Source organism: Oreochromis niloticus, linkage group LG16, assembly GCF_001858045.2.
Source record: "Oreochromis niloticus isolate F11D_XX linkage group LG16, O_niloticus_UMD_NMBU, whole genome shotgun sequence".
NCBI classification, from domain to species: Eukaryota; Metazoa; Chordata; class Actinopteri; order Cichliformes; family Cichlidae; genus Oreochromis; species Oreochromis niloticus.
This window is the reverse complement of record NC_031987.2, coordinates 559,005-584,617: the sequence shown is the minus strand read 5'-3', so window position 1 is coordinate 584,617 and position 25,613 is coordinate 559,005. Positions and strand designations below refer to the sequence as shown.

Sequence of the window (25,613 nt, the reverse complement as noted above, 5' to 3'; positions counted from 1 at the left end):
TACACATTAGTTGTGACTCTCTCACTGAGCTAACACAGCCAGTCCCTCAGCATGTTTGTGTTTTTTAAAGAAATTATTTTAACATTGCACTCAACAACAAACAAATCCCCCCTAACAAAAAAAGTCACTTCAAACGTCAAACTGCGTTATATTTTTTCACGTCAATGTACGGGCCACAAGTAGGGCCGTGAGTTTGAGAGCCTCTAAACTCACACCAAGCTGGCCCAATCACATCTTCGAGAAAACTCCCCTTACAGGTGGGATTGGGCCTTCAGAAAAAGTGTGACAAATGAAATGGATGTAACGAGGAACTGTGGCAGATGATGAAGATGGGCCCACTGAGGAGGACCTGTACAGGTTGTGTGCAGCTGAAGCTAACAGTGGGCTGTTAGCCCATTAAAAGAAGGCGATGAGAGGTGATGGTCCACGTCTCTACATTGGAACATCAGACCTGTATGGCTCCTCCTGCAGGTGTATCTGAGGAGTCCCTCCAGAGCCTGGCTCCGGGGCGTGGGGTCCTGGGTGAGATCATTAGGTTATTTGTTTGATTAGATTTAGTCTAATCCCACATTCACATTCATATTTCCCACAGAGACTCATCAGTCTGGTCCTGGTCGTGTCAACATGTAAACCGCTCGTAACTCGCCCTGATATTCAGGAGTTACTTTATTCTGACAGTTAAATATGACAAAACAACACTGACATGAAGGTTTGTTTTCTGTATGTGACGAACAACAAGCAACGGGCCACTGAATAAAAAACTATATAAAAGTCATTAAATAGAGCACAGTTTCATTAACTTCACTGAATTATCATGTTTCAATCCACCTGAATTTAGCAAAATGTTTTTAAGAATTTTCTGAATGGGAAAATCGGGAGGAAATCCTCAGATCACTGTGAAAATGCTCCAGCATGGCGCAGCAGCAATTGAAGCGTTATCATCTCCACACAATAAATCCAGACGAGCGTGTGTGTAGTGCTGAAATCATGCTTTATTAAATCAGTAATGCACAAATCTCAAGGAGGAGGAAACATAATTCTACATCAACAGCTCAATGAACTCAAAGTGCAGGGCGAGACTTAACTGCTTTTCTCTTCACGGGACATGAAGTCCCTGTGGCGAACGAAGGAGACCCTGACTACTGACAAGGTGAAACGACTAAAAGCTACAAACACTCAAACACACAAAGCATGTTGCTAACTGTCCTCCGAGAGACGGCGCTGCTTCTGCACAGAAGAGCCGGCTCGAACTTTCTCTTCACTTATTTGGCCAGGAGATGTTCTGTTTTCAAAAGCCAGGCCGGCCGTCCTGCGCCAGAAGCAGCGCTCTTCATTAAAATGATCTTAACGCTCCGAGTGCAGGCCGCTCACACTCGGAGCCGGTCATCAAATTGTGGTGGTACGACGCAGTCGGTCTGAGCGCAAGGCCGTTTTGCGCTGCTTACACGAGGGTAATGAAAACAGCACTCGAGGTCTTACGCTCATGGTACAATTCATATGAAACTGTAATATCCCACGCTCAGGAGCGCGTCCAAAAAACAATAAAATAAAATAAAAAACGTTGTCCTTCTGTTTCTGGTTTATAACGTCAGCAGGGAACCTCTCTACCTGCCGAGGCAATCTTAAAGACTTCAACTTACCGTTGAGGCACAGATTTTAGTTTCTTGGTTTCACAGGGTATTCGTTCCAGCGGAAACTTTCTCCTGTTCAAACATTTGTTCTTTTGTTTCAGTTAATATTATATTGTCATAAATAACAATGCATACATTTCCCATAACCGTTAAATTCGGCTATATACATTATGTACATGTCACAGAAACGTCTGTCAAAAATCCTAAGTCATAACTGTCCAATATGGCACATTTTATAACAACTTTAGACTTTAGTCTAGTTTGGCATAAATTAATGTCAAAAATAGTTCATATTTACAAGAACAGAAATCCAGATCTTTATCAAGTAGGATTATTGGTGCTGCGTCACTAAATAAAGAGGTTCTGGATGAGGGAAACGGGGGACGTGAATTGACTTTGTCTTCCTTTTTACATGGACCGAATGCGAATGTTGACGGTTGCAGAGTCGGAGCCGAGCTCGTTGGACAGTCTGAGGGTGTACGCTCCGGCATCAGCCTCCTTCACTGCAGAGATCACGAGGGTGGAGAGGTCGGTGGTATTCTCCACGTGGTATCGCTCATCCCCGTTGGGGAGCGTCCGACCTGAGCGGACCCACTGGACAGAGGGTGCGGGGTCTCCGGAGAACATCCCCACTACGGTTAGAGACTTCCCCGGCTCTGCGCACACATCCTCTGGAAGCGCTTCGACCTTTGGTGGAGTACCTGTTAGAGAAGAGAACGTTGGATCAAGACTCTGTTACGGTCAAAGGCTGTGTGAGAACAGCAGGCTGCTGGTGACAACCATGTGTTCGTCTTCCCTCGTATGTTGTTGCAAACATATCAGTGCAGATATTTGAATCATAAGCTGATGAAAATGCTGAGAGGAGGAAACGAGAAATGCCACAATGCTTTCACCATTACACTTGCTGTCACACAGAAACTCATTCGGGTCCTGCTGTCTGAGTTTACATGCACATTTTGAAAGTCGTCTCACCTCTTTTAATCCCCGTGGTGAGGGCCTTCAGTGAGGACGAGGACTCGGCATGCGTATGAGCAGACATTTCCATCATCGTGCTCCTGGAGCTCATGGAAACCACCGACTCGGCCATCGTGGCTGACATGCTAGTCGCAGACATGCTCTCAAATGAAAACCCGGCAGCAGCAGTGTGGGAGCTGCTGCTGACACTGCTGGCCTGCATGGAAGCTGCTTCCATGTGAACTGAGGAGGCCATGAATCTTTTCTGCATGCTCGCTGCAGTGTCAGTAGAAGCTCTTTGTTCTGCGATTATAATTTTTGTCGGTTCTTCAACAAGAGCTGTAAGGACGCAGATGACAAGCACATGGCTCATATCACAATGTGCACAGTTACTGCAAACCATTTGCGTACACTGAGTGTAAGCTGAGGGTGCTCAAGTGCCTTGGATTTCCACTAAATAGTGGCTTTGGTGCACTCCAAGACTCATTAGCATACAAGCTAATTAAACACACTGTGACACGGTGGCTGAAATGTAGCGGCAGTAACTTACTGAGGACGTTGAGGGACGCAGTTGCAGAGCACTGTCCAAACTGATTTTTGGCCTTTACTGTGTATTTCCCACTGTCTGCAACTGTGGCTTCACGTATCTCCAGAGTATACACATTCTTAGAGCGGCTCAGTTTCAAGTTTGATGTGACAAATATCTGCAAACAGTTAAGTAATTTAGAATTGGCTTAAAGACTAATTCAACTGACTGATTTTCCATAAATTTTCTGAAGAAAACACTCACAATCATGTTGTCTTTCAACCACTCCACTTCAGGAGAAGGCTCTCCTGCAATTTCACACGTGAATTTCACATTTTGTCCTTCATTAACATTCTGGGACCTGGGCTGCACCAGAAAATGAGGCGCGTCTGATTGCTTGGTGGTGACCGTGGTGTTAAACTGACACCGGACCAGTCCTCGCTGTGTTTGCGCTTCACACGTGAGGATCCCCTGCTCATGCTCGGTCACCGTCCTGATGGTTAGGGTGTGGTCACTTCCAGATACTCCATATCTGTACTGCTCCGAGTTGGTCAGTTCAACCCCGTTTAGGATCCATCTGACGTCAGAGGCACCAGGGACGCTTGCCCTCAGTGTTAGAGACTGGCCCTCTGTGATCGACATCTGGCTGTGGGAGGTCTTCACCTCCTTTACAGAAGACGAGATTTCTTCATGGATCATTTCTCTTTTTAGAACTTCCTCAGAGAGTTCAGCTTTTGTTTTGGAGCTCTTTGAGCCTAGAAAAGACGTAAGAAAGACATTATGTCAGGAAAGAGTTTAAACTAGGCGTGTCACGCTCATTTTACACACAGCTCCACATGATAACGAAAAAGCTGCTGTGATAAAGAAAGAAATCTGTCAGCACGACTCTTTGGAGTTAAATGGGAGAACACACATGAGGTTTAAGGCCTGGACCTTTTGTCCTCCACAATGGAAAATGGCTGAAAATAAAAATGGGTATCACTTTACCCAGCTCCTAAGTTTTAAAAATTCTGCAGTCTCCAATTTCACTGAAATGCAGTCGTAATTTTGACACCTCTGGTTTAAACATTTGTAGGTGTACAAATCAGGTGTAGACTTACCTTGTACACTGACAGTACACGTAGTTGAAACTGCTCCAGCGCTGTTTGTAGCAGTGCACTTGTACACCCCACTATCAGAGGCCTCCAATTCACAGATCTCGAGATGAGCTGAGCCAGAATCCTCAAATAATTCATACTTTCCACCTTGAGACAAAACCTGCCCATACAGAAAATATGACTGGATTTCTAAATAAGGTAAATATGATGCATTTCCCTTAAATATTATTAAAAACAAATTCTGGAATAGTTCAAGTGTTTGATTAGGTTACCTTTCCATCCTTCATCCACGAGATTGTAGGTTTGGGCTCTCCTGTCAACTTTACTGACAGCTTCACAACAGAATCGGAGTACGCTGTGATGTCACTCAGCCCAACAGAGAAGGACGGCTTCTTTCCAAGAGGCGGTGACATCACTCTCTTTGGCTTGATTGGAGAAATCGTTTGTTCCTTCTGAGATGTGACTGGGGATTTGGGAGTAGGAGATTTTGGGGTTGGGGACTTTGGTGTTGGAGATTTTGGTGTTGGGGATTTTGGCGAGACTGGAGACTTCACTCTCTGTGGTGACTTGACTGGCTCAGGGGATTTCACCCTCTGGGGAGATTTGACCGGTTCAGGGGACTTTGCAAGAGGGGATTTAGCTTCTGGAGAAGTGACTCTGGGAGGGGCAACCACTTTCTCCTTTGACTCAGACTTCCGGATGGTCAGGGTGAAATGGGCTTCTTGTTTGCCTCCAGGGTTTTCGACTAAGAGAGTGTAGCTGCCTTCATCTGAAATCTCAACAGAGGAGATCTCAAAGGAGGAGTTGTACTGAGTAGACACAATGTGGTGTCGGGCAGAGGGAGCAACAACTGCTCCTTCACGCAGCCAGCTTATAGAAGGTGCTGGTTCACCATCCACATCACACTCAAATCTGGCAGTGTGTCCCTCCTCTAAAGTGAGGGACTGTGGCTTAGTCAGAATTTTGGCAGGGACACTGGGCTTCTCCTTTGGCTTCTCAACAACAGTAGTGGTCTCCTTCACAGTCTCAGTTACAGCTTCCGTTACTAATGTTTTAGAGGATGAGACGTGATATATCTCTGTTTTGGTCATCTCTGGCAGATGGGCAGATGGAGGCTCCTCATCTTTGCGAAGTGAAGAGAAGGCAGCGTATTCATCTGCTACATCTAGTGTGGCATAGTCAGAAGTCTCTCCTTTGGCATTCTTGCAAACCACACGGTAAGTGCCAGAATCTTCAGTCATACAGTTGATGATCTGGAGAGTCAGGACTCCATTGATGTTGGTCATGGTATATTTGCTGCTCTCATGGATTTCTTTTCCATTGTGGAACCACTTGACCTCAGGTTCAGGTTTGGCCTGGATATTCAGGGTAAATCTTGTGTTGGACCAATAGGGTACACGATGAGATCGCATCCTGACAGTAATGCGTGGGGGATGGTCAAGGCTGAAGGGTGCTTGGGTCACCACCTCAACCTTTCTCTCTACAGATCTTCTCTCTGATCTCAGAGCCTGCTTTCTCTCCTCATACCTGGACATGAAGTCAACCTTAGGGAGTGTCACATCTGTCTTGACAGCCTTTTCTGGGGTAGGGGATCTTTTCCTCACGGGCTCTGGGAGCTTTTTGATTGGTTTAGGGATATATTCTGAGGTAAAAGCTGTCAGGTGCTCAGATTCTGTGACTTCAGAGATTCTTGAAACAGCAACAGTGCTTTCCTTTTTTGAGATTCGTGTCTTCTCCTCAAACTCCATTCGTTTGAGTTCACTCTTGTATGAGGTGATTCTCTGAGCAGTCGTGTGTGGCCGCAGCAGCTCCTGGTCCTCTCTTTCTTCATACACCCTCTGCTTTTGTCTTGGAGGTTTATAAGTTGTTTTGTCATGACGCTGGCGGAGATCAACAAAACTTGGGCCAGCCTCATATTTGGATGGAATTCTGTAGGAATCATATCTGTGAACTTCTTCTTCCTCTTCCTCTTCACCGTAGACCCTTCTAGGAGATGAGGGACGCAGGGCAGACAACTCAAAGCGAACTGGACTAAGGCTAGGTGGAGAAGCAGAGTAGCCAAGCTCTAGTTCTTCCTCCAGACGAAGCCTCTCCTCCTCAGTTCTCTTCATGGACAGATACTCATTCACAGGAAGCAGCAGCTCCTCATCTGACAGGTCACCTAGAGACCTCCTCCTGATTCTGCGGTAGGTCTCCATCTCAGGAGAAGGAGTGCGATGCCTTGCTGGCCTCACAGTCTCCAAGTCATCCTGAGTCATAGATGAAATGCGCCACTTTGGCTTATATTGGTCCTTAATCCTGATTGGTACCTCATAGAACTGCTCCCACCGGGACAGACGGATACGCTTCATCCTTTTCTGTGGGATTTTCTCCATTGGCTCAGGGAATTCATACTGATCCCGCAGTTTCTTATACCATTTCATGTCAGAAAGTGGTTTGAAGTGTTTTATTTCTACATCTTCTTCAAGAATAGCTGGGTTAACGATACGAGGTGTGGGGACAACATAGGGCATACGCAGTCTCTTCTCATCTGCTCTCTTCTTCCTCTCCTCTTGTTCTTTCTGTATCTCAGCTTCAGTCTTCTCACCCTTCTTAGTTGTAACAGCAGGTTTAAACATGGTGGCGGCTTCCCTGACAGCTTCTACTGCTGCAGGTGGTAGAGGGGTGACAACAGTGCCAGCCAAAATCTGAGAGAGCCTAACTTTTTTGTCTAATTCTTCCTTTCTGGCAATCTTTTGCTTCTCCTTTTCACTGGGCTCATATTCCTTCTTTACATGAGTGGTGCGCTCCACTTTCAGTGTGGCCTGGCAACTGGCGGATCCAGCAGAGTTGGTAGCAGTAACTCTGTACACACCAGAATCCTCAGGAAGAGTGTCCTTCACATGAAGAATGTAGTAATCCAGGCCCTCATGGACAACCTCGATGGATGGTCCAAAAGCTAAAGGCGTGCCATCCTTCTCCCATTTCAGTGATGGACGACCAGATACTCTGATCTCAAAACGTATGTCCTGGCCCTCCTTACAATCGATATTTGCAAGCACACGTTTAAACATGGGCCTCAGGGTGAGATCTGCTGGTTTAGGTCGAGGAACAACAGTGAGACGAGCCTTGCAGCTGTCATCCCCATACCTGTTACGGGCCACAACACTGTACTCTGCATCATCTTCAGTCTCCACATTGTGGATAATCAGCTGGTACAAGCCCTTGTCACTAATGAAAGTGTATTTCCTGTCATCATGTCCAGGGATAAGCTTTTGTCCAGATTTGTGCCAGATGACACGAGGTTCAGGGTGCACAGTAATGGTAACACCAAAGCGCACATCCTCACCAATATAAGCTGTATGGTTGACCAGAGGAAGTGTAAACTCTGGTGGCTTCTGAAGCATTCTGGCAGTATCTACTCTGCGCTTTGTTCTCTTAACCACACGGGCAGTGAAGAAATTGCGGTAAGACCTAACACTGCTGATAAACAGCTCAGCGTAGGCACTGTCCTCACCATACTCATTTACAACCTTGCATCTGTACGTGCCATCATCTGCTCTTGTGACCTTATTGATGGTGATTACTGCCAGACCATCTTCATATTCAATTTCATACTTGTCACTAGCCTCAAGTTGCCTGACACCACAGTACCATGTTACTTCAGTAGTGCTATCATAGTTGTCAATGTTGCAAATGAACTTCACGTTGTCACCCTCATTCACCACTGCGTGGCCAATCTGCCCTGCAAGAGGACCATGCTCAAATGGTGCAATTTTCACCTTAGCAACAAAGACTCCACGCTGAGACCTAATGGAACCCCCGCTAGCCACACGGGCACCAGAGACAACAGTGTTCCACTCTTTCCTCACCATTGTCTGGTAGTATCTCTTGTGCCTGCCAGTTGGGATTGCTCTGGCACTGATCTCCTCTACAGGTTTGGTGAGCCAAGGATGTGCCAGTGCCTCAGCTGCAGTCATCCGATGCTTACGCTCCTTTGTCATTAAGCGGTCTGTGAAGTCTAATGCTTCGACACTGACTTGCTTGAAGGATTCATCATCATAGCTGTAGGCTGCACTGGAAATGTTGTCGATCGTCTGTTGGTTGGTTTCAGCTGTGAATGGATTAAGGCCACTAAGAAGCACATAGGCGAGAACACCAACCGACCACATGTCAGTGACTGTGCTAACCATGTCACACTGGTGGATCTCAGGGGCAGCATACTCTGCTGTGGTATATTGAATCTTGATTTGGTCTCCAGGAGTCAGGTGTCTGGACTGTCCCAGCTCAATAATCTTCACATTCGAGCTGGTTCTAGTAGTGTATATAATATTCTCAGGTCTGATATCAAAGTGTCCATAACTCTGAGCGTGAAGGAACTCAAGAGCTGAGCAGACTTGCCTGATGTAGTTAACAATTTCACGCTCATTAAGCTCAAACTCTGCTATACTGAGGCGCTCAAATATGTCAACACCTGAGATGAAATCATAGATCATCACCAGCTCCTCCGGGCTGTCGAAGGACTCGTGGAGGAGAAGGTAATTGGCATGTCTGGCCAAATTCAGTGTTGCAATTTCTTTCTTTACTAATGTCTGATCAGCACCTCTCACTTTGACAAATTTAGCCATGTAAGTCTTTTCAGAGCTAATTTCAACACAGCGGTGGACAATGCCGAACTGCCCTCTGCCCAATTCCTCTGCAATGGCAAATTTGTTGTGCAGATTTTTGGCATCAGAGTGTGGAGCCTTGCTCCTGGGCACATATCCTGTATCATCAACCTCCCTGTCATAGAGCAGAACTCGGGATTTGTCCTCTTTTGTCATGACAGGTCCGCTTGACTCAGATGGGGCGCTCTGTCCAAACTTGTTTTCAGCAATAATTCTGAACTGATAGCTCGTTCCGCCAAACAGATTGGTAACTGTGTAATGGGTTTCACGGGACTGGGCAACACGCTGCCACCTCTCAGCTGTGGTGGGGCACTTCTCAATGATATAGCTGATGACCTTACTGCCACCATCATTTGCTGGTGCCACCCAGTTCAGTGTCACAGAGTCTCTCGAGACATCACTGGCTTTGACACCACGTGGAGGATCAGGCACATCAGCTACATCCAGCTCAACTGTTTGCTGGTCAATGCCAAATCTGTTCTTGGCACAGACGATGTAAAAACCAGCGTCCTTCTTCTCTACTCCATTGGGAAACACCAAAGAAGTGAATGATCTGGTGACAATGACCTGGTAGTGTCCATTGCTGTCAATTAGATCTTGTCCTTTTTGCCATGTGATGACAGGATCTGGTTTTCCACTGAAAGGAATCTTGATATTAACCACCTCTCCACGCAGGGCAGGGATGGCTTCCTTGTCCTTCAGGTTCTTTGGCAGGTTGATCTTGGCAGGAACTAGAAATCAGAAAAAAGTTGTTTGAGATTTCATGATATATCTGAATCTAAATAGCTCTTATAATTACATCGTTTTTTGTTTTTTACATTTCATAGTTATTTTTTTTATGTAAGATAGCATTTCGGAGCTTACTTTCAACATCCAGAGAGACAGTGGCACAGATGGAGCCTCCCTGGTTGGTGGCCCTAATCTGGTAAACAGTGGAGTCTTCCTCGTCAGCCTCTGTGATGACCAGCTGGTGGTAACCTCCCTTAAACTCCTGGATCTTGATCTTCTTTCCATCAGAATGGACCTCTTTTCCTCGTCTGAACCATTTAATTACAGGCTTGGGCTGTCCTGTAATCTTACAGACAAGGGTAGCATTGCTCTTGTACTTGACACTCATGTTCCTCAGCTCCTCCTTGAAGGCAGGAGCACGGATCTCGACAGCTGCGGTTGGAATGATGGGAGTGGTCTCCTCGCTATAGTCACTTTGCCCTCCAAGATTCTCACATTTGACACGGAAGATGTACTCGACACCCTCTGTCAGGCGCTTCACAGAAAAGACTGTTTGCTTGATTTCATCTGTGGTCACTGGAGTCCATTCAGTCCATTCCCGCTTGTCCTTTTTGTTCTTCTTCTCCAGGTGGTAGCTCTTGATCTTGGATCCACCATCACTGAGAGGAGGTTTCCAGGAAACCACGCAGGAATCCTTAGTAATTCCAGAAACAACTGGTGATAGAGGTGGCGATGGTCTCTCTGTGAACAGGAATATTTATTTATGAAACCACTGTCAGTATTTTGCATCTCTGTATATATGACCCATTGTGAAATATTGCCTTTCAATCTTTACTTTTTAAAATATGAACTTTTATTAAACATACCCAGCTGACTCTTGATGAGGATCGGGGAAGTTAGCTCCAGTGGCTCGCTGTTGCCATAGCGATTCTGGGCATAGACCCGGAAGAAGTATCCAGCACTCTCGATGAGGTTGGGCACACGGCAGGATGTGCCATTGATGGATGACGACACCAGTTCCCACTCTGAGTCCTCCCTGTCCTCACGCTTCTCCACAATATAGTTCGTAATCATGCAGCCACCGTCATCTTTGGGAGGCTTCCAGCTGATGATCACTGAGTTCTTCAGCAGGGCATCCAGAACAATGGGACCCTGAGGTATCTCAGGTTTGTCTAGGAATAGAGGTATGATATATTTACAAATTGGATAATTTCACGCTTACAAATGCATGCATCGCTGCACTTTCCTTCCCACTGTCGCCAAAGTGCTTGCTTGTAGGGGGGTCATACGATTGTTGGGTTTTTCTCTGTATGTATTATTGTAGGGTCTACCTTACAATATAAAGCGCCTTGAGGCGACTGTTGTTGTGATTTGGCGCTGTGTGAATAAAACTGAATTGAATTGAATTTCTGGAGGTAATTAACATAGACCATACCGTAGATTTCAACACTGAATGCGGTGTCAGCTCGGCCAAAGTGGTTGTGCAGTCTTATTCTGTATTTGCCTCCATGGACTCTGCGCTGCACGTTCTTGATGACCAGATGTGTGTAGTGCTCAGTGGTCTCAATGCTTATGTCCTCTGTGTTTTCCAGAGTCTTTGCCCCATGCAGCCACATGATCTTTGGCTCAGGACGGCCAATGTAAACAGCATGGATACGCAGAGTAGTTCCAAGGCCAGCAAAATAGATTTCCTTCAGTGGGTAGTCAGGATGGAATGATGGAGCCGCCTCCAAAACCAACATGCCTGTGGTCTCTGCTTCTCCAGCGTCATTGATGGCCTTGCAGGTGTATTCGCCTTCATCTTCCTGCTGGTCAGTCATAATTGACAGGGAGTGGTTGCGGCCGTCAGAGCTCATCTCGTACTTGCGAGACTCGATAATTTCCTTGCCTGCATGATACCACTTTATTTCAGGAACAGGTCTTCCAATAATCTGGCACTTCATAACTGCAGGCTGGCCAAGTTTGGCAGTTACTTCATCCATTTCTTTTCTCAGGCTTGGTTTAGTTTCAGCTGGAAATACAAAACAAAGAAGCATATTTATAAAAAATAAACAGCATACTCTATATATGGTAACTCCGTCTAAATATGTCTTTTTCATACTGTTTATTTTTTTGTAATAGTATTGTATTGAATTATAACATTATAACTTAAAACCATACCCATGGATATGGCCTGTACCAGTGGGCATACATTGTATATACTGGTATATACAATGTACGCACTAGTTGCCATTTAATCACAAATAGGAATGTTTCTATGTATTATCCCTGTAAATAAATATAAATATATTCTTAGGTACTCACAAGTCAGTTTGGTTTTGATACATGTGGCAGTCCTACGAGGCCTGCTCATTCCCGTCTCATTCTCAGCAAACACCCTGAATTCATATTCTGTGGCCTCAGCTAGTCCAGGTGTCGTGAACTCCTTTTCCTTAAGTCTCTCCTTGTTACACTTTTTCCAGGTGCTCTCTGTGGACTTCCTGTATTCCACCCAATAGCCCAGCACCTCCTTTCCACCATCACACTCTGGAGCTTGCCAGCGGATTGTGATGAAGTTGTTACTCACGTTCACTGTGTCAATTTCACCTGGTTGACTGGGCTTGTCTGAAAGGAGAGAAAAGGGTGAGCCTATATAATGTTTTTCTCTCTTTTTAAAACACAGTGAGAGAGGGTCTGCACTCTCAGCCTACCTACCTACTTCAATAGACTGACAAGATCAAGTAATTGATTGTACAACTGTAACTCATTACACTGATTACATAAGATTACATAAGATTGTAATGTAATTTAAACACATCTGTTTAAAATCCCTCAGCGACCTAGTGCATTTCACTTCTAACATTGGTTACCAAAGACCAATCACAGGTTACTGGTAGGGTTTATGTTAGCTCAAGGTCCCCTCATGTTTCTAAAATGTGTGCTTATTTGGAATACCTAAATGCAAAAGGTTTCACAAAAAAATGTAATGCCAAAATGTGTGAAATTCCAGACGAAAGTTGCCTACTTCTAGTTTCTGAACATTTGCATGTGGCAGAAACAAAATCCAAACCTAACAAAAACTTTTAAGGACATGAGACTCACCGAATGGATCTTTGCATGTGACTGGGTCCGACACAGGACCTGCCTCACTCTCGCCTATGTCATTGACAGCAACAATGCGGAACTGGTAGTCCGTATCTGGGGTGAGTCCAGGTAGACTAAACATAGTGGAGGTTATCTTGGCCTCATGACGGGACCATGTTTCAGCAGACACCACCTTGTACTCAACAAAGTAACCAGTGATAGCAGATCCTCCATCATCCTTTGGTCTGGACCATGCAAGTGCCACTGAGCTCTTGGTGACATCCATAATCTCTGGCGGGGTAGTTGAAGGCTCAGGGGAACCTGGTTTGAAAGATGGGGAATTTTTAAATTGTTACTGAATACAAGCCTGAAGGGTTTGAAAAAAACAAAACAAAAATAATCAAGGAATACTTACAGAGAGGAGTCTTGGGTACCAGTGGCTGTTCAGACTTCAGGGATGCACTGATACCAAAAGAGTTTTCAGCTGTGACCTTGAAGTGATACTCTGTTCCCTCCTTCAGGCCCTTAACAAGCAGCTGAGTTTCAGTCACTCTACAGTCTACAGTATACCAGGCATTTCTGGTTGCCTCACGTCTTTCCACAATATAACCAAGGATTTCTGAGCCACCGTCATCAATAGGTGCCTTCCAGGACAGCCTGACAGAGTTGGCCTGAATCTCCTCAAAGACTATTGGTCCCTCTGGAGCACTTGGTCTGCCAATGACCTTCACCTTGATTTGGACTTTCTTCTTGCCAACCTTATTCTCCAGCAGGAGATCATAGACACCAGAGTCACTCCTCTCAGCTCCCTTGATTACAAGCTCACTGGCATCTTCAGTGGAGGCAATCATAGCCCTGGCAGACACTAAACCGCCATCCTTTGACCACTTGCAGGTTGGCTGAGGTTTACCTTTAACGGGTACAGATAATCTAAGCACTCCTCCATAGCGGACCACGTACAGATCTTTGTATTTCAGCTCCAGGTCATATTCAGGAGATTCTGGAAAATATTGATACCAAAAGTTAGGTCCATTCTGTACTAGTTTTAGTTGTACACACATCATCTTGGAGAAAGTCTGTTTGTTCTTACCAAGCATCTCAGTCACAGTAACTGTTCCAGGCACTTCAGCGGGCTCTCCACAGCCACCAGCATTGCAGGCCATCACACGGAATTTGAACTGCTCTTCTTGTGGCATGTTGGTCAGTGTGTACTCACAAATGAGAGATGGTGTGGTGTTGCATTTGATCCAGGCCACAGTGCCCACCTTCTGCATCTCAATCAGGTAACCATCTACCCTAGCGTCTACCTCATCATCAGGAGGACTCCAAGCCAGTGACACAGAGGACTTTGTGGTATCAGTGATCCTTGGATTCTGAGGACAGCCAGGTGGATCTGGTTGGGGAACAGAACAATATCAGTATGTAGTCTGTTGCTCTTTTGTGACTTTCAATGTCAAGTGTCATGTCACACACACATATGTCTAAAATTCTAGATTTATATCAAAATGTTGTCTTACCAATGGGATCTGTTGCCACTGCTGGTTTAGATGGCAGGCTTGGCTTGCTAAGTCCTCTGGTATTGATGGCAGTGATTCTGTGTTCGTACTCAAGACCCTCGATCAGCTCAGTAGACCGGTATCTAGTCATGGTTACAGGGTTCTTGTTGGCACGCACCCATCTATCAGCCCTGACTTCTTTCCGTTCAATGATGTAACCAGAAACTTCAAGGCCACCATCCTCATCTGGCGGCTCCCAAGCCACAGTCATACCATCACGAGAAACATCGAAAACAACTGGACGGCCAGGTGGTCCAGGAACATCTGATGAGGGAAGGGAAAACATGTTAGCACTGTTACCATCATATGTATCAACCAAATATAATATTTGAAGTAATGATAGCAGTCTTACTCTTCATGCTTCTGCAGGTGACAATCTCAGACTGCAGGAATTCTCCAGTGCCGTAACGATTCACAGCAGCTGCACGGAAGACATACTCATCTCCCTCGATCAGGTTATCAAATTTAAACATTGGTCGGCTGACAGAGTCAGAGACAGGCACCCAACCAGGTCTGTGGGCGTCACGCTGCTCCACCACATAGCCACTGATGGGAGCTCCACCATCTCTGATTGGAGGATCCCAACTGCAAGTGACGGTGGTGGCATCAATCTCGTCAAACCTGATGGGTCCCTTTGGCTCATCAGGTTTAGCTAGTAAATAAAGTTTCATAAAATTAAACGTTACACTCACCTGAATGTACGTAAAGCTAAATGTTAATATTACCTATACCACTGCCAATACAGAAATAGCTAAACTTGACTTGGTAGCAAAAATATAAGCAATACTAAATCAGGGTTGGTTTCTTACAGAGAACGACGACTTTGATGACCTCAGTGATGACACCGACAGCATTCTTCACCTCCAGGGTGTAGTCACCAGTGTCATCGATGGTGGTGTCAGACATCGTCAGTTTGGTGAACTTGCCAGTACTCTTGATCTTGACACGGTCTGTGATTTTTATCCTGTTGTCACCAAAGTACCAGGAGCAAACAGGAGGAGGTCTGCCGATGACAGGCAGGTCCAGATCCAGGGTCTTGCCAGCCAGCACATTGACAACCTTCTGAGGAATACCAGAGAAGTCCACTACTGGCATTACTGGAAAGGGAGAGATTAGAATATAGTTAGGAAAAAGTGTGAACTGAACAACAACTTTGTGAGTTTTTGTCAATTTTGCTTTGCCTTAAGCTGTAAAAACATTTTTAACTGCAAGTAGTACAAGTTGGTTTTGTTTGTTACCTCTCTGTTCCTGTACAGTGACAGCTGCAACAAGTTCTTTGGGTTCACTGGCTCCTCGGCTGTTGATGGCTCTGATTCTGAACAAATACTGCTCCTTCTCATTCAGCTTCTCAATGGTGTGCTCAAAGTCAGTGAGCTTCAATGTAGCCACCTTCATCCATTTGTCGGTACCGAACTTGCAGGCTTCAACGACATAGCCTATCAGTCTGCTGCCACCATCATGTTCCGGTTTCTCCCAGCCCAGGGTGACAGTGCTCTTGGTGACATCGATCACTTCCAATTTTTGTGGTGGCAGAGGCACCTCGCAAACCAGGATGACATCTGGTGTCTCACAGGGCTCTCCAATACCATAGATGTTCTCAGGGAGAACACGGAAATAATACAGCATGCCCTCCATCAGGCCATCGATCTTGTAAGATGTTTTACTGCATTTGGCTGTGACTGTCTTGTAGGCTCTCATGGACGCTTCACGCCTCTCAATGATGTAGTTGCTGACAGGAGCACCGCCATCCACAGTTGGAGCATCCCAAGAGATGGTTGCAGACTCCTTGGTCAGTTCCTTCATTTTGATTGGCCCAATTGGTCCAGGAGTATCTACAAAAAAAGCACATATTTTAGTCAAAAGGCCAGTTCATAAAAATTTCTGTAACACATTAAAATCAAAATAAATAATCCATTCAACCTACCATAAACCTTGACCAAAATGCTGACTTCCTGTTTCCCGGCAGAGTTCTCCGCCACCAGAGTGTACCTGCCAGCATCGTAGCGGTTGACTTTGTCAATAATGAGAGTGGTGGAAGTGTTGGTGACCTCAATGAAGCCTCTGTTGTGGAGGTCAACACCAGGCTTGCTCCACGTTATTGTAGGAGCAGGACGACCAGTGACACGAACAAATAAGCGAAGGGAGCCGCTGGCCCGCAAGCAGATAGTCTTCTTAAGGTCGTCATGGAGCTCGAAATCAGGAGTTTCTGTGTGAGGTGACAATGACAGGTTTGTAATCTTGGTGATAAAGTAATGTCAAAGTTACCATATCTGGAAAGACTTGCAAATAAACTGTAGTGGAAGAAGAAATGCCACAACTTTAAATCAAATACAAATGCATTTAAGTTTACAATCTTCGAAAGTTTTACTTACCAATTCTCTCCACTGGCTCGGTCTCAGCACATGGGTCACTGAAGTCTCCTGTACCATTAATGTTAATGCCGGCCACTCTGAAGCAGTACTTCTTGCCAGCCGAAAGTCCAGTTACTACATACTCTGTGGTACGCAGGGTCTTTTCATGGGCCTTCTTCCATTCTTCTGCTCCCACTTCCTTCATCTCTAGAATATAGCCAATCACATCAGCTCCTCCATCCTCTACGGGTCGGGACCAGGCCAGGCTGATGCTGTCAGCGTGTGTGTCAGTGATACGAGGAATAGAAGGAGGAGCAGGGGTACCTGAAGGAACATCGTAAAAAGATATAGAAGAGATATCATGAAGCATTCACTGATAATTAAATATAAATGGATAAAAATGTGGAAGTTTTTGTTACTGAACAAACTCGACTTACATGTTGGCACTCTGCAGACAACATATAGAGAAACCTCACTGGGCTCACTTTCTCCAGCCTTGTTGATGGCCGTCACTCTGAACTGGTAGATGTTGCCTTCAGTCAAACCGGACACCTTCAGCGTGGTGTCTAAGTGAGCACCATCCCTGTTCACCTTCACCCAGCGAGCACTCTTTCTCTCACGTCTCTCAACTAGGTAATGGATTAATGGGCTACCTCCATCGCTCTCTGGTTTCAGCCACTCAATGGTGGCAAAGTCCTTTCCTGATGCCAGGATCTCTGGAGCACCAGGAGGAGATGGCACAGCTGCAGGAGAGATGACAGGTGATGTAGAGTTCATTTACAAAGTGTCTAGAGTAACTATTGTTGCAAATCAAAATACATCAAAAACCTTTTGATTATATGGAGGCACAAACCTGACAGCTTCTGTATCTCCATTTACTTTTGTTTAGCATAAGAAAAAAGAAATACTTCTGGGACAGGAAAATGAAACAGACTTGCCTCTTTCAGTGGTGGGATGCATTAATACCATAAAAATGATTGCATTATCTAGTATCTCAACATTTTTCAGTTATCAGTCCAGCATTCCTCAGCTCTTTCCAACAACTACAGCGGACATTTAAGCCTGCACCCTGTTACAACATAGGCATAGTTGTTTAGGACTCCACTGCACAGCAAAAACATCACACAGCTCCTGAAACTCTCGAGACATTTACTGTCCTTCTTTAAGAAGCTAGGTTTTTAACTTCACACCATCCAGCAAAACTTGAATGGTGCATTTTCAGATGTATTCTGGGTAGACTGGGAGGTGAAGTGTGAATAAAAGTTTGAAAAATACCAAAACTATCACCTTGAATGGTCAGCATACTCTAATGTGGTTCACAGACTGTATTTTTCCCACTATATGAGATTAAATTACTTCTTGCCTTGTTTGCCAAATGTTTAACAGTATCTGTATGTCACACTTTCTGATGCCAAGGCATTTTCTGACCCACACTGTTCAATCCTGGAAATCTGAAACAGACCTTATGTGGGTGAAGGAATTAGGAAATGTATTACAGATAGTCTTTGTCAAACAAAGAAAATCTGGTTACCGATCACCAGTCTGATTGAAAACTTGAAATGAATGTGTATTGGTGTTGTAGATTAAAAGTAAGGTATTGTGAATACTTGTAAAAATGTAATGTCTTCTGTATGTGACCTACTACCAGTACTTGTGGGTTTCTCTTGTAGTTTTTTGTGTAAATTTGGATTTTTGACATTTAAAAAAACAGTGCTCGGATTGTATGATGATGTCAGTAACTAACCAGGTATTGTTTCATAAGGATGTGGCTGTTATACTTACTAAAGGTGTTTCTGGCGACCATGGGCTCTGACTGGAGATAGACTCCAGGCCCGTACTTGTTGACTCCCCGCACCCTGAACAGGTACTCTGTGTTTTTCATCAACCCGGTGATGTTGCAGGTCAGTTCCTTGCATTCGGCATGCATTATTACCCAGTTAAGTCTGTTTGTGTCACGCCTCTCCACAATGTAGTGAGAGACGTCATCACCACCATCTTCAAGAGGAGGCTTCCAGCTCAGAGTGCAGGATTCCTCCGTTATCTTACTGATCTCAATGCTGCCCTCACAAACTCCAGGTGTGTCTGAAAGAAAACCAGATGTACGAATGCTTAGATGCTAGGATGTCCAAAATTAACACATCCAATGTAATTTGTGAATGCATTAAAATAAATGGTTAAAAATAAAAAGCCACTCACCAAGCACTTTGACATTGACCTCTGCAGTCTTGGTTCCACTTACGTTCCTGACTGTGAGGATGTATTTTCCAGTGTCATCTCTGTCACAGAATTTGATGATGGCCATGGCTCTAGTTGGGGTATACTGCAAGTGGTACTTTTCACACAAGTCCAGCTCTCTGTTTCCCTTGGACCAAGAAGCCTTAGGATCAGGTCTTCCACCCACTGCAGCATCCAGAACCAGGTCTGAACCAGCCCGGACCATCACAGTTTCAGAGAGCAGCTTGCTGTCAAGCTGGGCCTTTGGAGGCTCTGTCAAGTGGTTATGAAGTACAGGGTTTTGAAACTTTGTTTAAACTGAATTGACATGTCTTGAAAATATTTTGGTCTTGGTTTGGTTGTCTTGATGCATGCTCAATCATCCAGGTAAGTAAATCCCCAAAAGTTGATTCTGTTCATCTGGACGTTTTCAGTGGGAAAAACATTTTGTCTTATAAACAGTACATTTACATAATGACTGAAACTAGCACCACTGAGTCAAATGTACTGTTTATAAGATTGGGGAAACCTGCAGTCAGCTGAGACTGAAGAAGTCACCTGGATGAGTGACAAAACGTTTCTCCCACTGAAAACATCCAGATGAACAGAATCAACTTTCGGGGACTCGGTTTGGTTGCTTATACTGATTTAGCAGAAAACACAAGTTTCATTTTACTGTGAATTTATTTTGTGGCATGTTGATGAAACTGTGTCATGGTCTCAAATCTTACCAAAGTCAGTTTTGCACTGCACAGAGCCGGTGGACTCAGAGGGTCTGCTGAAGACCTGGTTGGCATTCTTGGCAATAACCCTGAACTCATAGGGCTCTCCCTCTCCCAGCGCAGTAACAGTATAGAAGTTGTCAGTCACGTTGGTGTAGTTACACTTCAGCCAGCGGCCCTCGCCAGTCAACGTGTATGGTTTGCGTTCAATGATGTAGCCCACAATTGGACTGCCACCATCATACAGTGGAGACGACCACTTCAGGGATACTGTGGTCCTTGTTACGTTGGTGACTTCAGGCTTACCCGGTGGATCTAAACAACAAATCAACAATGTTTGTCAGACATTTTTGTCTAAACACATATTAATTTAGAAACTCTCCATGGTGTGATACTAAACTCACCGACGGGGTTTTGAGCAACTGCTCCCTTTGAGGCCTCACTAGCTTTGCTCAGTCCAGCACTGTTCATGGCATAAACCCTGAACTGATATTCCAGGCCTTCCACCAGACCTTCCACCTTGTAAGAGCACTCAAAGCAAGGGATCTTGTTCTCCCTCACCCACAGGATATTGTTCCTTTCCTTCTTCTCAATCCAGTAACCAGTCACCTTGCTTCCACCATCATGGTAGGGCTCCTCCCATTGCATTGTCATTGTATTAGCAGTGACATTAAAGATTATAGGCTTTGTCGGTGGACCTGCAGGTGCTGTGATCAGAAATTAGATATTGCTGTTGTATTCAAGTTCAACATAAGAAACTTATGGAATAGGATGGAAATGAATATTATAAATTCATAAGCTCAAAAGTAACATTATAGAGTAGCACTTACTGTAAGGATGCTCAGCGACAATAGTCTCAGACTCAGTGGACTTGCTGACACCAAATCTGTTTTCTGCAGAGACCCTGAATGTGTACTGCATGTATTTGGTCAGGTTACTGACGTGGAGAGAGGTGCGCTTCACGCTGGAGTTGATGAGCTGCCAGGCTGTTGAGCCAGATTCACGCTTCTCTATGATGTAGTTGGTGATGTCAGTGCCACCATCATCTTCTGGTGGATGCCAGTTAACAACACAGGACTCAGAAGTAATTGATGAGATTTCTATTGGTCCACTTGGAGGACTGGGTCTGCCTGTGACATTAACTTCAATAGTAAACGTTCTGGTTCCTGCCACATTCTCCAGAGTCAGATGGTATTTCCCACCATCTCCTCTCATGGCCTCCTTAACTGAGATACTGGTTCTGTCCTTAGTAACTTTGATTGAGACTCTGTCTGTGTTTTTCAGTCTCATTTCCTCCAACTTCCAGGTGACCTTAGGAGCAGGTCTGCCACTGATTGGAACATCGATGGTGAAAGTGCTTCCAGACCTGCATGTGATAAGCTGGTTGGTGATTTCACTGAGGTCAGCAGCAGGTTCAATGTGAGGCTCTTTGACCAGCACAGGAGCCAGAGTTTCCTTGGGCTTGCTATAACCAGCTTCATTCTTAGCCTTCACACAGAAGTCATATTCATCACCCTTGTTGAGCTTTTCAACAACATAGGTCAGATTTTTGGTGTTGCCAACAACTACCCATTTGTCTGTACCTTTTGGCCTAGCTTCAATGACGTAACATTGAATGCGACTACCGCCATCATGCTCTGGTTTCAGCCAGCCTAGTGACACAGAGTTATCTGTGGTGTCGAGGATATCCAGTCTCTTTGGAGCTGATGGTGCTGCAGTGGCAATGACAGGCTCAGTCAGCTCAAATGCCTCACCCACACCGTGCTGGTTCTCAGCTGAGACTCTGAAGAAGTATGGCACTCCTTCCAGCAGGTCCTGTATCTTTAGGTAGTGCTGTGTGCATTTGCTACCGGACTGCTGCCAAGTGCGGCGGCTAGCCTCACGCCTCTCAACAATATAGTGATGGATTCTGGCTCCACCATCATTAAGAGGAGGTATCCAGATAAGTGTGACTGAGCCTCTGGTCACCTCCTTGAAGGCAACAGCCTCTGGAGGTCCAGGAGTGTCCATGACTTTTACAACAAATGTAGTAGCCTTGCTGCCACTGGAATTTTCTAGGTTTACAGTATATTTGCCAGTATCATTTCTAGAGCAGTTTTCAATGCTCAGAGAACTGTAACCATCAGTAGTTGTTACCTCTGACATGACACTGAGCTCTCCTTCCTCCTTCACCCAAGTGGCAGTAGGAATCGGCTTTCCTCTGAAGTGGATGCCCAAGCATACTGAACCTCCCGCTTTGACAATGTGTGTCTGCTTAAAGGCAGCATCAATATCTACCTGTGGCACTGTTAGCCTATCTACTGTCTGAGCAGGCTCTGGAATTTCCTTGTGTTCACCTCTACCCACATGATTGACAGCTGCAACACGGAATTTGTACTCAGCCCCTGTCTGCAGACCTGTCACCACATAATTTGTTTCAGTTACAAGCTCCTCATTTACTCTCTTCCATTCCACCTCTTCTCCCTTCACCATTTCAATTATGTAGCCAAGAATCTCCATGCCTCCATCATCAGCAGGCTTGGTCCATTCCAAACTGATGGAGGTACTGGTGGAGTCCGAAACACAGACCACTGATGGAGCGCAAGGAATATCTTTTGGCTCAGCGGCTTTGATGGGTAAAGAGATGTTGCTAGGAGTTCCAACACCAGCATCATTTACAGCCATAACACGGAACTCGTATTCCATATCCTCAGTCAGGTTGATAACCCTATGTGCACAGTCAGTAATAGGCTTCTTGGTGATCACCTTGTAGAACCGGACAGTTTTCTTTTCTCGTTTTTCCAGGATGTAATAATGAATAGGGCTTCCTCCATCAGATTTTGGAGGAGTCCAGGACAAGGTGATGCTCTCTCCTGTAACTTCAGTTGCATCAGGAGTGCCTGGAGCATCAGGAGTGGCTGGGGAAACAATTTTAATAGTGAGTGGAAATGACTGAATAAATGCAATATAGATTTGAAAACTTCCATATGTTGATCTTTAAAACCTTCCAAAATGACAACTTACTATATTGCATCTGTGCAATGATGGGACTGGATTCCAGAGGCCTGCCAACTCCAAACTTGTTAACAGCAGAGACCCTGAATTGATACTCATTAGTCTTAATGAGCTTGGTTGCGTGGAAGGTGCACTCCTTACATTCATCAGACACCAATGCCCACGAAATCTTGGCTGTCTCACGCTTCTCAATGATGTAATGTGAAATCTCAGAACAACCATCTTTCTCTGGTGGGTTCCAAGACAGACTGCACTTGCCCTCTGAGATGTTACTGAAAGTGATTGGTCCAACAGGCTCGCCAGGTGTATCTGTGTCAAATAGGTGTGAGAAAGTTAAGTTAGAATAGAAATGAATAGAATGGTAAATATTGAGACTGAAGTATAGGGAGAAAACCTTAAAAAATGCAAACCTTGGACTTGAACAAGGATGTTTTCCTTTTTGGTTCCAGACCCATTGGTAGCTTCCACAGTGTAGAGCCCACAGTGTGAACGATCAGCATCCCTGACAAAGAGGGTGCTGGATCCAGGAACTGTTATAATGTCCATCATCTTTTTTGTAATCTCCACACCTTCTCGGAACCAGACAACTTTGGGAACTGGGCGTCCAGTGATGGTCACCTTTAGCCTGATGCTGTCTCCTGCCTTGACTGTCAAACCTTCAAAGTACTCTGGGCCAAACTCAATGTTTGGAGAAGCTGGTTTGGGGAAAAAGGCATTAGTTTACAGCAGGCAGCTTTAGTAAGCTATGTAGAGGTAATTCTTGGAAAAATGAGCAGAGGAAAACATGGGTAGCAACCAAGGGAAGCAAAAGCATTGAACTTCAACTATACTATTTACCCTTTAAACTCTGATTTAATGCTTCCCCAATATCTACACTGTCCAAGCTCTTTCCTGCTATTACTCACCATTTTCACTTCTGACAGCAATCATGCCAGAAGAGTTGGATGGAGGACTCACAACACCCATGGCATTTCTGGCAATGACCCTAAACTCATAGCGTTCATTTGTTGCCAATCCAGTGACGGTATACTGACAGTCGTGCACATCAGTCAAGTTGGCCTTGAACCAGCGTCCATGTCCTTGGCGTTTCTCGATATTGTATCCAACAATCTTGCTACCGCCATCACGTTTGGGTGCATCCCATTTCAGTGACACTGAGTCACTAGTCACATCAGTGTAATCAGGCTGGCCAGGAGGATCTGAAATGCATAATGCACCTTTTAACTCTTTGCCACAGTGTTTTTATTCCAACAACATTTTAGTCAGATTTTATATAAAACATGCAAAATTTCCAGCATGTTGTATTTTTCAAGTGTAACAAAGGGATTTATGTCATGGTCTGAAATCATACTCACCAACTGGACTGACGGCCATGATTGGTTTGCTCTCATCACTCATTCGGCTGAACCCAGCATCATTCTGTGCATAGACTCTAAAGGAGTATTCAAGGCCTTCAATGAGCTCCAAAATCCTGTAATCTGTTTCTTTGATCAACATAGTGTTCACCTTTTGCCACATAATGCTATTCTTCTCCTTCTTCTCCACATGATAGCCCTGAATAGGGGTGCCACCATCGTAGATAGGTTTCTCCCATTGAATGGTCATACCATCGTTGGTAACATTGTATACAATCGGCTTGCCTGGTGGGCCTGGTGGTCTGAATTGGTGCTTGGCAATAACCATTTGCGAAAGCAGAGGCTCGCTGACACCGTACCTGTTTTCAGCACACACTCTGAACTGGTATTGGACACCTTTGATAAGGTTGGTGACTTTGAATTGAGTATCCTGTACACTGGAGGAGGCCATCTTCCAGTCATTTTGGGAGGTATCCCGTTTCTCCACGGTGTAGCAAGTTATGTCTCCACCACCATAGTCATTTGGTTCATCCCATGAGATCATAATGCTCTCTGCTCTCACTTCATCCAGTCGGATAGGTCCAACAGGCTTTGATGGTGGTCCCAGTGTGATGACATGGATGTGGAAGGATTTCCTGTTCACTTTGTTGTCAAGGGTTAAGGTGTATTTGCCCTCATTCTCCTTCTTCACATTCTTAATCATTAGGGTGGCTTTGTTTTCTGTTGTCTTGAAGCGTACTTGATCACTCTCTTTAAGCGGCAGGTTGTCCTTCATCCAAAGAACAGAAGGTCTGGGTTTGCCTTTGTATGGCAGTTCAATGTGCACATTGTGACCCAGGCGAATGCTGACGCTACCATGTGGATATTCTGTAAGGTCTGCCTCTGGTGTAATAATGTAGTCAATGACCTTGATAGGTCCAATTTCAACAAAATCTCCATGTCCTTTCTCATTCCTGGCAGCAACTCTAAAGAACATGTTCGAGTGCTCCTTCAGTTTCTTTACCTCAAACTCACACTGTCTGCTTGTTCCTCCTAATGACCAATCTTCTTTCTCGACCTTCTTCTCAATAATGTAGTCAGAGATTATACTACCACCATCGTAATCTGGCTTAAGCCACTGGAGAGTGACGGAGGTCTTTGATGAATCTTTCATTGAAACCTCCTTGACTGGGCCTGGAGTTTCTGTAGCCTTAACAGGTTCATGTGTTTCACATGGATCACCGATACCATTCTCATTCTCTGCTAAGACACGGAAGAAGAAGGATGTCTTTTCAGAAAGATCTTCCATGGTGTATGTTGTGTCTGTGCATTTGTTTGTCACCACAGAGTATGATCTCTTGGATGAGTCTCTCTTCTCCACAACATAGTTAGTAATCTCTGCACCGCCATCAAGAAGTGGGGCCTCCCAGCAGAGAGTCACCTTTCCACGGGTCACCTCCTTCAGGACCAGGTTCCTGCACTGAGCTGGGGTGTCTTGGACTTTGACAGACAGAGTCACTGTCTTGGGCTCACCCACACCATTCTCTATCTTTACTGTATATTTTCCAGTATCAAGCCTGGTCACCTCACGCATAACAAGGACTGTGCTTGTGTCTGAATGGTGGAATTCATATTTGGGATTGTGGTCAATGCATTCTTCGCCCTTGCTCCAAGAGGCAGTGGGCGCAGGTCTGCCCTTCAATGGAACAGACAGCTCAACATCCTTGCCGGCCTTCACAATGTAGTGAGTTCTCATGGCAACATCAGAGTCAATCTGGGCCTCCTCTGGGAAGGGA

At 45.1% G+C, this 25,613-nt stretch overlaps 1 protein-coding gene across 1 annotated transcript in view; it reads right to left on the bottom strand.

The window, feature by feature from the left end:
* Window positions 1-2,039: 2,039 nt before the first annotated feature.
* ttn.1 (titin, tandem duplicate 1) overlaps window positions 2,040-25,613 on the bottom strand; it is a 169,836-nt gene continuing 146,262 nt past the window's right edge. The window contains exons 205-233 of the mRNA XM_025903492.1: window positions 23,839-25,602; window positions 23,389-23,682; window positions 22,894-23,178; window positions 22,493-22,792; window positions 20,320-22,386; window positions 19,894-20,196; window positions 19,499-19,804; window positions 18,750-19,040; window positions 18,336-18,635; window positions 16,991-17,296; window positions 16,575-16,877; window positions 16,127-16,408; window positions 15,441-16,034; window positions 15,012-15,299; window positions 14,555-14,854; window positions 14,164-14,466; window positions 13,737-14,039; window positions 13,062-13,646; window positions 12,665-12,967; window positions 11,888-12,187; window positions 11,019-11,594; window positions 10,450-10,755; window positions 9,719-10,324; window positions 4,481-9,585; window positions 4,212-4,368; window positions 3,376-3,866; window positions 3,136-3,289; window positions 2,604-2,924; window positions 2,040-2,332 (exon numbers count right to left, since the gene is read on the bottom strand). Of these exons, the coding sequence (XP_025759277.1) occupies window positions 2,040-2,332; window positions 2,604-2,924; window positions 3,136-3,289; window positions 3,376-3,866; window positions 4,212-4,368; window positions 4,481-9,585; window positions 9,719-10,324; window positions 10,450-10,755; window positions 11,019-11,594; window positions 11,888-12,187; window positions 12,665-12,967; window positions 13,062-13,646; window positions 13,737-14,039; window positions 14,164-14,466; window positions 14,555-14,854; window positions 15,012-15,299; window positions 15,441-16,034; window positions 16,127-16,408; window positions 16,575-16,877; window positions 16,991-17,296; window positions 18,336-18,635; window positions 18,750-19,040; window positions 19,499-19,804; window positions 19,894-20,196; window positions 20,320-22,386; window positions 22,493-22,792; window positions 22,894-23,178; window positions 23,389-23,682; window positions 23,839-25,602 (17,786 nt within the window). The remainder of the gene's footprint in view (window positions 2,333-2,603; window positions 2,925-3,135; window positions 3,290-3,375; window positions 3,867-4,211; window positions 4,369-4,480; window positions 9,586-9,718; window positions 10,325-10,449; window positions 10,756-11,018; window positions 11,595-11,887; window positions 12,188-12,664; window positions 12,968-13,061; window positions 13,647-13,736; window positions 14,040-14,163; window positions 14,467-14,554; window positions 14,855-15,011; window positions 15,300-15,440; window positions 16,035-16,126; window positions 16,409-16,574; window positions 16,878-16,990; window positions 17,297-18,335; window positions 18,636-18,749; window positions 19,041-19,498; window positions 19,805-19,893; window positions 20,197-20,319; window positions 22,387-22,492; window positions 22,793-22,893; window positions 23,179-23,388; window positions 23,683-23,838; window positions 25,603-25,613) is intronic.